This window comes from Protomyctophum parallelum, assembly GCF_964188405.1.
Source record: "Protomyctophum parallelum genome assembly, chromosome: 13".
Taxonomy (NCBI): Eukaryota; Metazoa; Chordata; class Actinopteri; order Myctophiformes; family Myctophidae; genus Protomyctophum; species Protomyctophum parallelum.
In genome coordinates, this window is record NC_139708.1 from 31,948,362 (window position 1) to 31,964,544 (window position 16,183).

At 44.2% G+C, this 16,183-nt stretch overlaps 3 protein-coding genes across 3 annotated transcripts in view; 2 read left to right on the forward strand and 1 right to left on the reverse strand.

Annotated features, from left to right (window-relative positions):
• The window catches only part of prkar1b (protein kinase, cAMP-dependent, regulatory, type I, beta), a 118,546-nt gene extending 107,207 nt beyond the window's left edge, over positions 1–11,339 (reverse strand). The window contains exons 1-2 of the mRNA XM_083779384.1: positions 11,294–11,339; positions 10,180–10,370 (exon numbers count right to left, since the gene is read on the reverse strand). Coding sequence (XP_083635510.1) covers positions 10,180–10,359 — 180 coding nt within the window. The 5' untranslated portion in view covers positions 10,360–10,370; positions 11,294–11,339. The remainder of the gene's footprint in view (positions 1–10,179; positions 10,371–11,293) is intronic.
• Positions 11,340–11,887: 548 nt separating this feature from the next.
• ptpa (protein phosphatase 2 phosphatase activator) lies at positions 11,888–14,147 on the forward strand. Its single transcript, XM_083779923.1, has 2 exons — positions 11,888–13,462; positions 13,547–14,147. Exon 1 carries the CDS (start codon positions 11,916–11,918, stop codon positions 12,909–12,911), a length of 996 nt encoding a protein of 331 aa, XP_083636049.1. The 5' UTR covers positions 11,888–11,915; the 3' UTR covers positions 12,912–13,462; positions 13,547–14,147.
• A 76-nt stretch (positions 14,148–14,223) lies between these two features.
• Positions 14,224–16,183, forward strand: part of dnaaf5 (dynein axonemal assembly factor 5) — a gene marked incomplete at its 5' end in the record, with an annotated part of 48,682 nt that continues 46,722 nt past the window's right edge. Inside the window, 2 exons of the mRNA XM_083779713.1 lie at positions 14,224–14,761; positions 15,945–16,129. Coding sequence (XP_083635839.1) covers positions 14,224–14,761; positions 15,945–16,129 — 723 coding nt within the window. The remainder of the gene's footprint in view (positions 14,762–15,944; positions 16,130–16,183) is intronic.

Genomic DNA, 16,183 nt, shown 5'->3' on the forward strand with positions numbered 1-16,183 from the left:
GGCCGTTTTTAACCCAATTAAGGAGTGTTTTTGGTGCAAAACGAATGCTTGGAATGGATTCAGAATGATGAAAACCACTTAGTTTGACACGTCACATGCTATTTAAAGCATAATGAAATTTAGAACATTTTGCCATATGTGACCAGATTTTACTGAGAGACTGCCATTGTGCAAATTCCATCTTTTCACCAGAGGAGAAAAATGTTTTTATTTTTATTTATTTTTTAAATGAGTTAATAGCACAGGCAGACTCTTCACATACTAGAGCATGTCTGAAATAAGTGTCAGAGCTGAAATCGACATGTAAATATGAAATAAATGCTTAAACATGTAGCTACTATAGATGAAATGTTAGAGAGTGAACCTTGTGAACCTTTCAAGCCTGTTTATATCCCAGATTATACAGATTATACTGATAATATTCCCTGACTAACGGGGGAGTGCAGAGGTGAGGTGAGGACAGCGAAGAGAGAGACGGATAGATAGAGGTGAAATGGGAAGCCTGTGGGACGAGAGGAGAGGAGGCTTGGGGCAGTAATACTGTATCCCATCAGGGCATTCGAAAATAGCAATGGTGTTCATTACCCTCATAAAATATCATCACGTCATACAATGACAATCAGAGATACAGTGGACGCCTGGACGGACATTGTCCTCCGTTGAAGCTAGTTCCCAGACTCTGCCGTCTCAAAGTCATGGTTCCTATACTTATTACTGTGTAGGGTAGGGTGCAAACTGTAGTGCAGTGGGAGAGTGTGCATGCCGTGCGAGGGAAGGAGTCTGATTCACTAGGGAGCTATTCTGCCTGAAGGGAAGGATTCTGATTCACTAAGGGAGCTATTCTGCGTGAAGGGAAGGATTCTGTTATAGGGAGCTATTCTGCCTGAAGGGAAGGATTCTGATTCACTATAGGGAGGTATTCTGCCTGAAGGGAAGGATTCTGATTCACTAGGGAGGTATTCTGCCTGAAGGGAAGGATTCTGATTCACTAGGGAGGTATTCTGCCTGAAGGGAAGGATTCTGATTCACTAGGGAGGTATTCTGCCTGAAGGGAAGGATTCTGATTCACTAGGGAGGTATTCTGCCTGAAGGGAAGGATTCTGATTCACTAGGGAGGTATTCTGCCTGAAGGGAAGGATTCTGATTCACTAGGGAGGTATTCTGCCTGAAGGGAAGGATTCTGATTCACTAGGGAGGTATTCTGCCTGAAGGGAAGGATTCTGATTCACTAGGGAGGTATTCTGCCTGAAGGGAAGGATTCTGATTCACTAGGGAGGTATTCTGCCTGAAGGGAAGGATTCTGATTCACTAGGGAGGTATTCTGCCTGAAGGGAAGGATTCTGAAGTTGGATCCTTTCTGGGAGGAGTAAAGCATCACGAGTCTAAGCATTAAAAGTCTAATGCTACTAAGTCTCTCCATAGTCTTAGCATCATCAAGACTTCATAAGAGTTCATAATGGATGAAAGGGGTCATCTATGACTCATAGATCTATGACTCATAGATGACCCGGTGGCTATTGTAGCGGTCCGGCACCTAAGCTGCTAAAACAGCCTGACCGCGTGTCGCGGGTTCGACTCCCGATCCCAACGACCTTTGCCGCGCGTCAACCCCCCCCATCTCTCTCCCCACTCCAATAAAGGCAGAAAAAGCCCCAAAAAATATCTGTAAAAAAGGACAGTAAATGGAATGCCTCATTTGTTAGACTGTATTTTGTTATAATGTTCAGTAATTTAGCGCTGTAAAACCTATACATTTAGCAGGAAACAAAATACGACTCAAGACACATGGAACACATTCTAAATAAAGTGAATTTCCGCCAGTAGGATAGCCGGCCTGTGATGTGACATCTGCATTGCGGCTCCTTCCAGCCCCCCTGCAATGTTTTTAACTTTTACTTTTTGGGACTGTTTAGTTGCATGAACAAAACTGAATACGGCCACCCCTAGAGAGGACAGAACATCTAGGTCAGGATGACACCCAAGGCCAGATTTTTGCCGGTGCCTTATCACTTATCTCTAAACCTCTTTTCCTTCTCTCTTTTTTTTTTTTTTTACTGTTTTGATTATTATTATTGTACAGTAATAGTTCAAATTGCTATATCTACAAGCTCACAACGTGTCGACGTAGATCGGTATTTTCAAATAGTGCTTGCAATAACACACACCCAAGAGGAGAAAGAAACAGAGAGAGGCAGAGACAGTCTATTTGGGGGCTCTTATATAAGGGCTGAGGACTGAGGCACACCTGCAGAGTCAGAGGTACGCTGACGCTCACATGCACGAACGCACGTGCGCGCGCAAACACACACACACACACACACACACACACACACACACACACACACACACACACACACACACACGCACACACACACACATACACACACACACACACACACACACACACACACAGTTTCAACAGCTGGGATGGAGGGACTCGGCTTGTGTCTAATTATGCCATGGCTGGTTGTTACCCAACTCCCGAGAAAAGGTATGACTGATCAGATGGTGATGCGCATGCGTCTGTGTGAGGGCGAACAGGGTGACCAGATGGTGATGCGCATGCGTCTGTGTGAGGGTGAACAGGGTGATCAGATGGTGATGCGCATGTGTCTGTGTGAGGGCGAAAAGGGTGATCAGATGGTGATGCGCATGTGTGAGGGTGAACAGTGTGTCGATGCGCATGCGTCTGTGTGAGGGTGAACAGTGTGTCGATCGCATTTGCCTGTCTAAGATGGCATGGCCTCGTGGACAGGGGGTGGGGGGGTGAACCAATAGGGAGCCAGCGTCAGTTTCCAGCACTAGTTTGATCCGCCACCTCTATGCCAAGAAAAGCTCGGGTACTTTCAGGCTAGAGATGGCAGGCATGACCTGGAACTGAACTGAACTGGCCCTTCACCAAGCCTGTCTCCCTATACGAGACCATGCGTTGTTCTGTAACTCGCTTCTGAAACCCAGCCAAACCACGGCGGACAGAGTCAGAGCATTTACACAGCTCTGATCCCAACGGGGAGAGGCTATACGACTGCATTGACATCCACTTCAGACCTCCTCTCTGAGGAGTCATCTACAGCTACTTGTCTGACCATAAGGAGGCCGCAGGGAGCTCTTGCAGAGCTACTGTGTGTGAGTGGGAGCTTCGCAGAGCCCTTCCATTACACCCAGCAGGAAGTGCTTTGGAATATGCAACTATCCATTACCTCAGCAATTACCTATCTATTACTTTTTTATGAATCAAATCATAGAGAAGTTGAACACATTGAGTAGTGCCAAATACTTATATACTACCCAGAAACCGGGAAATACACAGAAATAGCTATACATAAAGAGGAAACCAGGGAGAATTGTACATGACAAAGGACACAATTATTGTTGTTAAAATCTAAGAAAAAGTGATTTTGGATGTCCTGTCCCTTTAAGTCCTATATACTTTTTCAAATGATGAATAGCAAGAAATAGCCAATCTACAAACTTCTCAACTCATTTTAAATATAATTCCAAGACTGCCCATACAATGTTGATTAAGTTCAAACAGGAGATGGCAATCGCGAAATATAGAAAAGGTGAAGGCAGGGCTTGCATTTGTTTAATTATAGGATGTAGCCATGCTGCAAATGCCCTCTATCAAATCCAAAAGCTACAATAACAGGCATGCCTGCAATTAGGACACGCCTGTAGAAGAAGATACTGTCGCCTTGTCATAATATTGAAACAGACTAATTTGCCACAGAACTGAAGTGTACTATTTTTATTGTTATGATCAAAGGCACATAATGACTGTGTGTGCATGAATAAGCAGAAAAGGGATGAGATGAGAGGGAGGGAGACGCCTGTTATTTTCTTCATTCACAGCATAAGCTATGGGGACCAAACACACATGGAATGTATTAAGAAAATGTTTAAAACATGGTAAAGCGTAATGAGAGCATTTACCATGTTCTCATTCTCGTTATCATTTATAACATATATTTCAAATTGTGTGTGTCTGTGTGTTTGTGTTTAAGTTACCTAATTTGAAAAATGTCGTAATAGTTTAACAAACTCAAGTCAAAAAGCAATCACATGATAACTGATGTTGAAATTGAAAGAGTGCCTGAAATAAAGACTTTTGTGTTGGAGTAATAGAACATTAGGCCAGAATCAGCATATAGATTATATCAGAGCTAACATGATAAAGAATTAAATTGCAATTGACTGTTGTGCGTGCATGCGCGTTCTGATGATTTCTATCCCTCGCTCTCTTCTACACTGTATATGTACAGTATAATGTGTGAACTTGTATACGCATGATCGTTTTCCACCTAACTTTTATTAATTTCATTCATTCATGTACAAAGACAGACAAACAAAGACAGAGCGCAAAAAAGAGTGAGAGCACATGGGTGAGCCAGCGACAGACAAAGAGACAAGGGGGGGGGGGGGGAGATTGCCGAGATAGGCTTGTCAGCGCTGCACAGATATGAAAGGAGGTTAGGGTTGGCAGAGGAGAGGAGAGGAACAGAATACCCAGATGATCTAACTGGCATGAGGGAAAATGAAGAGGGAGAAAAAAGGTTTGCGGCGAGCTATACGAGAGCTGAGAAAGAAGAACAGCACAAAAGAAAAGTGGTTGAATAAAGGCCCTCATTGAGCACAGCCCAGAGTCTACCTGCCGCCTGCTGTTGCCTAGGTTACCGCTTCTGATGGGCTGACAGAGACCAACAAGGGGAATGGATGGAGGGGGGGGGGTCATGCCATGGACAAACACAAACATGAGGAACAGAATGAGGATGGGGGAAAGTGATCAGAAATGTCTGTTTCCAAACCTCGCTGTTTTGCTTTGCTGTTGTCATGTCTCTTGTCCTGTGGGAGGCGGGTTCAACTGTATCTTTCGTTCTGGTATAGACAAGTCACACAAACATAAATGCACGCACGCGTGTGCGCACACGCACACACATACACAACTGTGACACAATTCAATGCCCTTAAAAAACCAAAAATATCCAAGGCAACCCACTCTCTAGAAACTTTAAACTGACATATTGCATTAGGTACCGGCCGACGGATATTAAGGGAGAGGGACAAAAAACATGATGACGTCCAGATTACGTGGCAGTGGACTGTTGCTCTACTAGGATTAGGGATAAATCCTAAACATAAAAAATATATAAAAAATGATGACCCAAATATGTGCCTCAAGAGTTGTGAATGAAAAAATGGACCCAATAAGCCCCTTAAAATGACTGAGATTGCTCTCAGTCTCCAGGTTGCCTGAATAGTTCATCTCATACACATGTGCACGCACGCACGCACACACGCACACACACACACACACACACACACACACACACACACACACACACACACACACACACACACACACTCAGATATATAATTTTGCATCTTTGTGACAGGCCTAAAGCAAGCCCTTCCTCCCCACACACAGGAACAATAACTTTTGAAATATCCCCCAAAAACCAGGCTGATAGGAGCTCTCTCTCTCTCTCTCTCTCTCTCTCTCTCTCTCTCTCTCTCTCTCCCTCCCTCCCTCCCTCCCTCCCTCCCTCCCTCCCTCCCTCCGGGAACAGCAGATGTTATCAAATGCGTACCTGGCTCTACCCCTGCATAAATAAATAAAAACACACATACATTTGCTCAACAAAACACAAAACACCGGCCATGGCATGAATAGCCAAAAGCCCCTCCATCCCTGCTGTTGAAATTGTCTTCTATCTTTAACAATATCAGACCGGGAACGATGCATGTCGAAAACAATGCAAGTTGAAAATGCATACCCTGTCTGCCTGTCTATTTTTTGCTCATGTAGAATTGTAGATATCTGTATCTGTCGCTTTTATGCCCATTTATGATGTTCTGTGTCAGGCATGCCCAAATATGGAGTCTAGGCCAGACTATGACGTCGTATTGATGAGCTATAGGCCTATGGGTGTATCGGTCGGACCGGGTGTTACTGGACAAGCGCCCATCCAACTGACTCAACGTCAGGCACGGCACTCTCTGGTTGAGGTTGAAGCATAGGGTTGAAGTCACAGATCTTGACTTGTATATTGGCTATTCTCATTATTCTTTTTAAAGACCTTTCGCATATTAGATTATTAATGGATTATTGTATGAACAATTATTTTCTGTAATCGATTAGTGTTGTTGCACCCCCATGTCAATATATTAGTACAGCGTTGTACATCTCTGGACAGGAACTGTACGCCATAGCCGGGTATATATCACGTCCGACCAGACCAACGACCATTAGCATTCATGCTCACTCTCTGACTCTGCAGCATTTCATTCCCCACAGACGGCGACGCCGGCTCTGCTACGTAGCTACACGATGCTCACTTTTATACTCTTGTCTCCTTGACAACAGAGGCCCTGTCGAGGGCTACTGCTGCTACAGATAGCATTGGTAGGTATAGGACGAAAACAAGTGCAGGCTATACACAAAACAGCCTAACCTTGGATCTAAGCATGTATACTGTAAGTAAAACCACCTGTATAGGCCTAACAGACACATCACTGTGACAACCTTTGTGAATGCCTGGCTGAATTGATAATTCAGATAAAGAAAGTGAAAGTAACATTCAGAACACGACATATGCTGTATGTAAGGCTCATGTTGCAGCACTAATCTTGTTTCTTGAGTGACTGTATATCAACGAAACTTGAGATGACAAGAAAGAACACAAGACAAAGAAATCGTCAGTTATCATGTTAAAAACATCAGCTGACACACACACACACACACACACACACACACACACACACACACACACACACACACACACACAGTCACACACACACACACACACACACACAGCAGTGAAGATGGCCACTCTCCTCGGGGCCTGCTCCTTGTGAAGCGAAGCCCCCACTGTATCTGTTGTCTGAACTTCCTTCACAATCACATCTTCTGATACAGGGCCTCTTTCCTGGACCTACGGTCCCCCATGGGCAAACACCAGTCTAAACCGCAGCTACGCACACATAAACATCAGTGGTGCACTTAGATGATTAATATTAGATTATGGCCCATTGTTTGTTTTTTTTAACTCATGACCTGCTCATGAATAACCTATACTGTAGCTATCTGGTCAAAGCCCTGTGTGAGCCAAAAAAGCTCACTAAACCCTGGGAAACTTTACTTGCCAGCCAACTCGTAGGGATGCAACGGTTCAGTTAAAGGACAACTTTAGTTTTAGGTTGTTATTAGAGAAAGTAAAAGATGAGTGTACATTTTCTTTCATTTTCTGCATTATTTCGTTTTAGCGAGTTTATTTTATCTTTTACAGGGGATGGGGGCATTCGAACATGGGGCTAAATATGCATTTTTGTTTAAAAAATTTTTTATAGTATATTTATTAGTCCTACTAGACCCCAGAATATTACATCTGGCCACAAAAGATCACAGGATCTACTGAATGTACTATAGCGGGCTGCCATGTCAGTTTGTGGCCAGATGTAATTTGTGGTGGGGTTTAGTCGGACTATAGTATTAATAAATAAATAAATCGCTATAAAAAATATATATATACATATTTAGCCCCATGTTCGAATGCCCCCACCCCACACCCTGTAGCTAGAAAGCAGCAAATTAAAAATATTTTACTTTCTCTAATAAGAACCTAAAACATGAACCTTGGTTAAAAAAAAATAAAGTTGTCCTTTAACTGGTTCAGTTCCAACCGTTTTTTGGGCCACGGTTGTGTTTCGGTACGGTTCGAAAAAGTAAAAATAGTGAAAGTGAAAATAGAATTCTCTCTTTATTTTGCTTATAAGAATAAAGCTTTTCTATGCAGTTACATTCCAGAATGACAACATCATAATTATCTGCGTTTAATAATTTTATTTTCACTGTCACTGACTTCACCAAGGGAGAGGCACTGTCAGAAAGAAATCACTTCATAGGAATAACACAGCGTTGTTCTGTTTGTTTTAATCTCTGTGTAAGGATTTAACAATATTACGCTTACAATGCTGAAAACTTAGTGTTGTAGTGTTGGAAATAACTACATTTTTGAACGATCATGCCACAAAGAGTCGAGCTGACAACAACAGAAATCAATGCAATACTAATAGGCTATATTATTTATATATAGTAATGCTATAATTTATTCATCTGATGGTGTTGCTACAACACCATTGAATTTACTTGGGGGGATTCTCCAGTGTCACAGACAATTTCGCAACAAGAAAGTGTAAAGTTGTAACATATAATTGCTAAACAGTGGATGGCAAACCATACAGATAAATATTAAACCGAGAAGGGCATTCATACTCTACACCGGGGGCCGGACAACATAGAAAACTGTAAAGGATTCAATGGTGGAAAAAAATAAAACATAAAAAAATGAAATAAAAGTGAAAGTAAATGGCTGATCTACACTACAGCACAAACTCATAACGTGCTATGTGAGCTAGTAGATCAGCTTTTTCACTATTTTTAGAGAATTGGGATTAAAACAATTTACTGACCAGTGTCTATATACCATCCTTTATTCCCTCTACAGTCTACACCAGCTTGCAGATTGGCTATTTTCGTCAAATGTTTGCCAATTTGTACCACATGTTGCCTGGTATGACATGCCCAGAATAAAGGGCCTTTCAAACTTGAAGCGACATAACGTGCCTATAGTTCATTTTCAATGAGACCTGCGTTTTTGCGCGGGGCACTGGGGAGCAGTCGCGGCATGCGACAACGCAAGCGTATTTACGTGAGCGCGGTCCCGTGAATTTGTTGTGCGCATGCTCGTTTCGTGCACACGCCCGCGACTCTGGACCTGGATACTGTTTAGCTTATTTTTTACGCTTGCGTTGTAGCGCCCCTCTTGAGCAGACTCTGAAAAGGCTAATTGTATATCGCCTACCCCAATGTTGTACCAGTTGTCAAAGTATAGAAAATTGCCCATTATCCGACATACTTGGGGGCCAGTCTATGAGGTCAATACTATGACATCAGTTTGATGACATCAGGGATCTCCATTGGGGAGTCTATGACATCAGCATTATGACAATATAACAGACAGATTGTTGTATTGTGAGGGTCCATGACCTCAACCTCAACACCTCTTCAGATAGGCGTTCACACAGCCTAATACATCAACTTGGGGGTCCTTAACATAAAAATGATTGAGAACCACTGATGTAACAGTCAGAGTCACACACACACACACACACACACACAGTACAGTGGCAATGTGCAGTCACGTTGTTAACGACTGCAGGCAATGTGCTGTTGCTGCTGCTTCTGCTGCTGTTGCTGGAGAGTTGGAAGAAGTAAAGATCCAACTGAACTCATGTGAGTTTACTAAGTTTAGGGGGTTCATTGTTTTCTCATTCTGCAAATTTGTTTCACCATGCATTCATGCCATCCTGATTCTGTATAATAACTGACAGCAGGCGCTGAGGCCATCGACTGATCTGCTGGTAGTTTGTTTCTCCATGCCCAGACAGAGAAAGTGATGGAGGTACGCAAACAACGCTTCCCTCTCCGAGCCTGTGAATGGGACAATAGCTCTATCTGTCTTTCTGGGTGTTCCTCGTGTTCCCTAATGGATTCTGCTATATTATACAATGGGAAAATGAAAGCCTTCTCACCAGTGCAGCACTTTACTCATATGAAGCAGATATGAACATCAGCTAAATGGATACAATTTAACTAACAGACAAAGGGGTGTTATGCACACACACACAGTCACACACACGCACGCACGCACGCGCACACACACACACACACACACACACACACACACACACACACACACACACACACACACACACACACACACACACACACACACACAGCACTGCTTCTTCTATGCCCCCACGTATCTTAGTCAGCATCCGGCTGCCTATCAAAGCATCGTTCATATAACAGTCCCTTTCATTCATGCTGTGTTAGTGGCGTTGTGATTCATGGAGATGGCCATGGAGACCAACATGCGCTCTGACAAATGTGACCGTGGCAGGCTCAGCGCGGTGAGCAGCATGCAACGCATCAACACACCGAGGTCACCAAGGTCGAGGTGTGCTTAATGGAATGACCACGATTTCTCTCCCGAGCACAGGAAACAACCTCCCTCACATCACCTGCATCCATCTCTCCACAATGCTTATAGCGTATAATATTACCGACGTTGGCGTCAAACTAATAGAGCGGTAAGAGACAGAAAGGTTCTCACTGACCTTCTCCAGCTTTTCAAAGTGCTCCCTCAGGAACTTCATAGGACGCTCAGGCTTGGCGATGCAGAGGTTGACAATGCACTCTTTCAGGATCTGCTGAATGTTGTGCTTCTGCACGAAGACCTCGCAGCCCTTCAAACTCTCGTCTTCTTCCAGATTGGAGGAGGAGGAGGAAGTGGCCATTATCTTTTTATCTGTGCGGGGGTATAGGAGGGGCAAAACAAGAGGGGTGTTGGATGAGAGGGGAGTAGATAGAGTGGGAATAGAGAGAGTAGTGGCGATTAGAGGGAGGGAGAATGAGAGGAAGGACAACAGTGAACATTTAAGCCCCTGGTGGTTGTTTGTTTGTGTCTCTTTGACGGATGGTGTGAAATGAGTATACACTCTGCATCTCCCTGAGCAGCTAGCATTCAAGATGTATGCATGGAGCATGTGTCTGTGGTGATGTAAATGGACAATTAAGTTAATACACTGGAACAATGCTATGAAACTAGCTGTCAACACTACTGAAGACCTGTGCAGGAACAATGCAAGTGGGAAAAAAAGCACATTTAGGCCTACAAGAGAGTAACTATATTGTAATAGCACACATTTAAAACATCTCTCCGGTTTATGGCTCCAATAATAGGTTTGAGCTCAGTTAGTCAAATAACACAGTAGAGATTACTGAACAAGTAAGATAGGTAGGAACCAAAACTACTTTGACACACCTTTACCTCTTTAAAGACCTGTCTTATGAACAGGAAATAACACAAGGTATACAAATATGAACTGTGTGTGCGTGTGTGTGTGTGTGTGTGTGTGTGTGTGTGTGTGTGTGTGTGTGTGTGTGTGTGTGTGTGTGTGTGTGTGTGTGTGTGTGTGTACGGCGCGCGTGTGCATGCGCGCGAGAAAACAGCGCACCTGTTCCTGTAGCCAATAGATAACAGTACAGTAGCTAAGCTAACGCAGCTAGCACATCTTGCTGCAGTGACAATCGAATCACGACAATAAATCACAATGGCTGCACACTGTGCACAGTTCAACGTTTTGCCACCATGTCTTATTAAGTTACTGTTTTACATAAAGGAGGCTGTCATCAAAACACGGCCTCTGTGTCGTACTCTGTCGCTCTTACCGTTATGTTTGGGAGGATGCTGAGAAAACACAGTGGGAGTGGGATGAAGCTGAATGCTGGGATGCTGCTGCTGCAGCTGGCTTGAGTCGAGATCCCATCACCGGAGAGGGCTGGCCACGCTGTGATTGGCTAGTTGGTTGTCAGGCAACCGATGATGAGAGAGGATACCTATATAAAAGATAACGTAGCCCAGATGTTTTGTTACTTACTATTTGTTGTGTTTTTTTACACGGTCTGTAAGGTTTTGTAGTTAAATAGAAACTAGGTTTGGGGGAAGAAGATACAGACCAGACAAAACAATATTTTGTCTAAACAGACGTCAATGAAACTGTTTTAACTATTATTGTTTGCATCTATCGTATATGAACTAGCTAGCTGGCTGACTGGCATCACTGTACTGAATGATTGTAGCTCTGTTCCCAGGCTCTTATTAACCTACAAAGAGGTCCAAGAGCGGTTGCTTTGACAACTAACTACCCAATCACAGCGCGGCCGTCCCTCCGGGCTATGTGATCTGCGTCTGCCTCTTGTGTTAGGTCGGCTCTGGTGACGTCGGCGTTACGTCTGTGTGTCATGTCTTGTTTGGGCTCTGCTCTGATTAGCTGAACGCTCCCAAACAAACATGGCGGAACATGAGCACCAGACAGCAGCAGCAGCAGCAGCAGCAGAAACAGCCCCACCAAACACCTCCGCCGCCGGACAGTTCCACTTCACGGTGCCGAAGAAGGAGATCACCACCGTCCCCGACATGGGGAAGTGGAGGCGGTCCCAGGCGTACGCGGACTACATGGGCTTCATCCTGACGCTGAATGAAGGCGTGAAGAGGAAGAAGATGACGTGCGACTACGAGGTGTCCGAGACGGTGGAGAGACTGCTGACCATGCTGGGGACGCTGGACCGCTGGATCGACGAGACCCCTCCCGTGGACCAGCCGTCCCGCTTCGGGAACAAGGCCTTCAGGACGTGGTACGCCAAGCTGGACGAGGAGGCGGAGTCGCTGGTGGCCGCGGTGCTTCCCGCGGAGGTGCGCGCCGCGGCCCAGGAGGTAGCGGAGTATCTGAAGGAGTCTGTGGGGAACCCCACCAGGATAGACTACGGGACGGGCCACGAAGCCGCGTTCGCCGCCTTCCTCTGCTGCCTCTGCAAGGTCGGAGCTCTCCGGGCGGACGACCGGCTGGCCATCGTCTTCAGAGTGTTCGAAAGGTACCTGGTGTTGACGCGGAAGCTGCAGAAGACGTACAGGATGGAGCCCGCCGGGAGCCAGGGCGCGTGGGGCCTGGATGACTTCCAGTTCTTGCCCTTCATATGGGGCAGCTCGCAGCTGGTGGATCACCCCACGCTGGAGCCCCGGCACTTTGTGGAGGATCGGGCGGTGAATGAGCATCACCAAGACTACATGTTTATGGAGTGCATCAAGTTCATCAATGAGATGAAGACGGGGCCCTTTGCGGAGCACTCGAACCAGCTGTGGAACATCAGTGCTGTCCCCGTCTGGTCCAAAGTCAACCAGGGCCTGATCAGAATGTACAGAGCTGACTGCTTGGAGAAGTTCCCTGTCATCCAGCACTTCAAATTTGGTAGTCTCTTGTCTATCCAACCAGTGAAGCCTTCGCCTTGACAGTCAACGGAGGAAGAAGAACATGTATGTGACTGTGACGGATAGACCAAACTTCCAACAAGACTTATTCCCCCTCCTCATGCCCTCTCCTCCCATTCAGATACAACACTAGCACAATGTATACATAGATTTCCACACCAACTCGTGAAAACCATTCATGCATGCATGCAAGTGCAATTCTGCAGGAATGTGGTCCTGGAAGATGACGTGTACAATGAAAGGTTTAGAATCTATGATTTTGTCCCGTTTATTATTCATATTCATGGTGAGAATGTGTCCTCTTATTTGAGGTATAATATGTGGAACCTTTTTCTAGAAGCGTACAATAAACAACAAAGTGTTTATTTAAAATGATTGGTTAAGCGTTGTCACAAAGGTGTGATAGGCCTGCTATTTTGTATTGGAAGTGGACTGGAATGTTATTAACTCACCTAATAGTTTTCTCCTATTTTGACCAACTGTTCTGTTGTCAACATCATAATCATATAATACACACGCCAGCTGTGCTTCGGTTTTATGTATTCACCTAGTGAAAATGGGTAAAAATGCTTGTGTGTGTGCCTTCATGTCACTGAAGCAGTTTCAACTCTGCAGAACTGTAGAGCTTACACAGTAATGGAGCGTAAATGTTTCAGTATTTTTTTCCCCCACATTATAGAATAACCTCCCCTCCCCACAGGATATGGATTATGGACAAGACTAAACTACACAGGATTAAGCTAAATCACCGTTATACAGTTGTTTTATCACTTCCTGAAGAGTCAATAAAGTTTAAAATAAAGTTTTGAACCAGAAACAATTGTAAAGCTGGTATTTATTATTGAATGCTTGAATCTATGATTGTGTTCGTTTATTTATTGCACGATTGTCCAATTTGAGGTATGAGAAATCAAATTGCATACAATGAACAATGGGTATGAATAATGGGTGTGGGATTTTAGTATAATATGGATCTTTAAAAAAACAAATTGGCATCTTGGATTAGGTGTGTCCCTATTTATGCTCGCAGGGATGAGCTACAACTGTGGGGGGGAAACTATTTTTCATTTTGTCTTTAGATGTCCAAAATGGGGTTTATTTTAGCCTATTTAGATCACATAATGTAAAACCTCCAGACTCCAGGTTATGAAATGGTTAAACTAAATATTTCACAACTTAAACAAAATCACCGTTATGAAACTGCTTTGTGTAAGTTGTGTTTCCTCACATTATATATTGCCGAACTCCGAAGGGTCAATAAAGTTTTGGTCTTTGAATCAGGCGCTGCCGTAAAGTTGTGTGTTTTTGTCGTGGAGTCATAGCAACCGTAAACATGGCGGCCACAGCAGCTGAAGATAAACGTGCTTCTGCTGAAGTTTTGAGAAGTCTTGCTAGACATTTAAATTGTCTCAATGAAGACAACAAGACAACACGGAAAAGGTCGCTGGAAGCCATCAAAAGGGAAACTATTGATGCGGGTCTTTCTAGTGGCGTGTTACAAGAGGTTTTCTCTTCTCTCCTCAAGTCTCTGCTGAAGTGCCTGTCAGACCCGATGGAGAGATGCAGGGAGACTGCTATTCTGATGATGGGAGACTTTATTCGGTGTGTTCCTCGCCCGGAAGAATCGCTGCCGTATTTTATTCCCTGCGTGGTCCTGCGGCTCGGAGGAGAGGAGGTCGTGGAGCCAGCAGAGGAGCTCCGTTTGTCCCTGATGGAGGTTCTGACTCTCACTGTGCAGGTGTGTGGGAGGCATCTAGCTCCATATCTGGACGACATGATCAAGATCTTGCAGAGAACAACCATTGATCCTTTTCCAGACGTCAAAAGAGAAAGTTGCAAATGCATTGTGAACTTTGGAAAGTGCGTACCAGGTAAGTGAGCAGCACTGAGCAGGATTTGTTGTTAAAATGCGTTGCCATGGTTCCCGAGGCACGCTTACAGTCCTTTACTGCAAACGCTCTGCCTCAGTCACTAGCTCACTCACTACTATGGCAAGCAACCATCTATTATCTAATCACATAACTCTATAGTACTGTAGTAGTAACATATAGTAGTAACCCAGCCTGTTTAAGTTTGACCAAAACACAGCTTTAAAGGTCAGAAGGTCCTTCTTTGTGTGGTGAGAACTGTTCCTTCAACTGAAATGAGAAGATTTGGTTGAAATGTTATCATCTATCTGATGTTTTTTCTTCAGAAGTTTCAGTACATTTATTCTAGACCTCCTCAATGATTTGTAACCTTGCAGGTGTTCATCCTTGAACACCGCCATCCAGGTCCTTGTTCCTTTGTAACGCTTTAAACTTGATATTATTTACTACTATCAAATGCGTTTACTTTTTATATCTGTCTGTCTGCGTACCCGGATTATGCCCCATTATGGACATAACCTTACGTCCCAGACAGTGCTGAGTCTGACATTAGTGATTATTGCCGTCATAGACTGCCATCAAAACACATTTTCTCACCCATGCAATAATAACCCATGCAGCCAATGTTGGGCTGATGTCATAATGATGTTACTGACCATCTAAGCAAAGGTGATAAAATGGATATACTATACTAGGCTGAAGACCTTTGGGAAATGATGCCCGCCCCCGCTCATAGAGTTACTGTATACTGTATATTATATATACTAGAATAAGTACATACCACCCTTCCACTCATTTCAAAGAAAGTTGCTCACCCAGCACACAGTGCCCAAGGGACAGCTTTCTTCCAGCAAGGTACTTCATTCATTGCATCATTGTGGTCACTGGTCACTGCATGCTGACCCGACCACAATGATGCAATGAAAGTAGTGTCCTTCTTCATGCATCTGCATCACACATTACCTTCAATAGTAATGGTAAACTTAAATACTGTAGTGTGTACAGTACACACACATAGTTTTGTAGACGGGGCAGGGGCAACTTCTGCTAATGGCTCAAAGTTAGATTGGTATGGTGATGGTCCTTTAAATGCTATTGTTGGTTTCAACATGTAGTAGTGGCTTAAAAAGTAGTGACATTGAGCTTGTGCTTCACTAACTGTACTGCACACTTGCCTTTTGCTCAGAGCATTTCCACATGCAGGCTGAGAGTCTGATTAAGCCCTTGATGCAAACCGTTGCCCATCAGCACTCCCGAGTGCGAGTGTCTGTCATTGAAGCCACCGGGACTGTGATTCAGCATGGCCCTGGGAAAAGCATGGATGATGTGCTGTCTCACCTGGCGCAGAGATTGTTTGACGACTCACCACAGGTATGGATTATTATTATTGCTGGAGAGCTTTCATGAATGCTATAATAGCTGAAA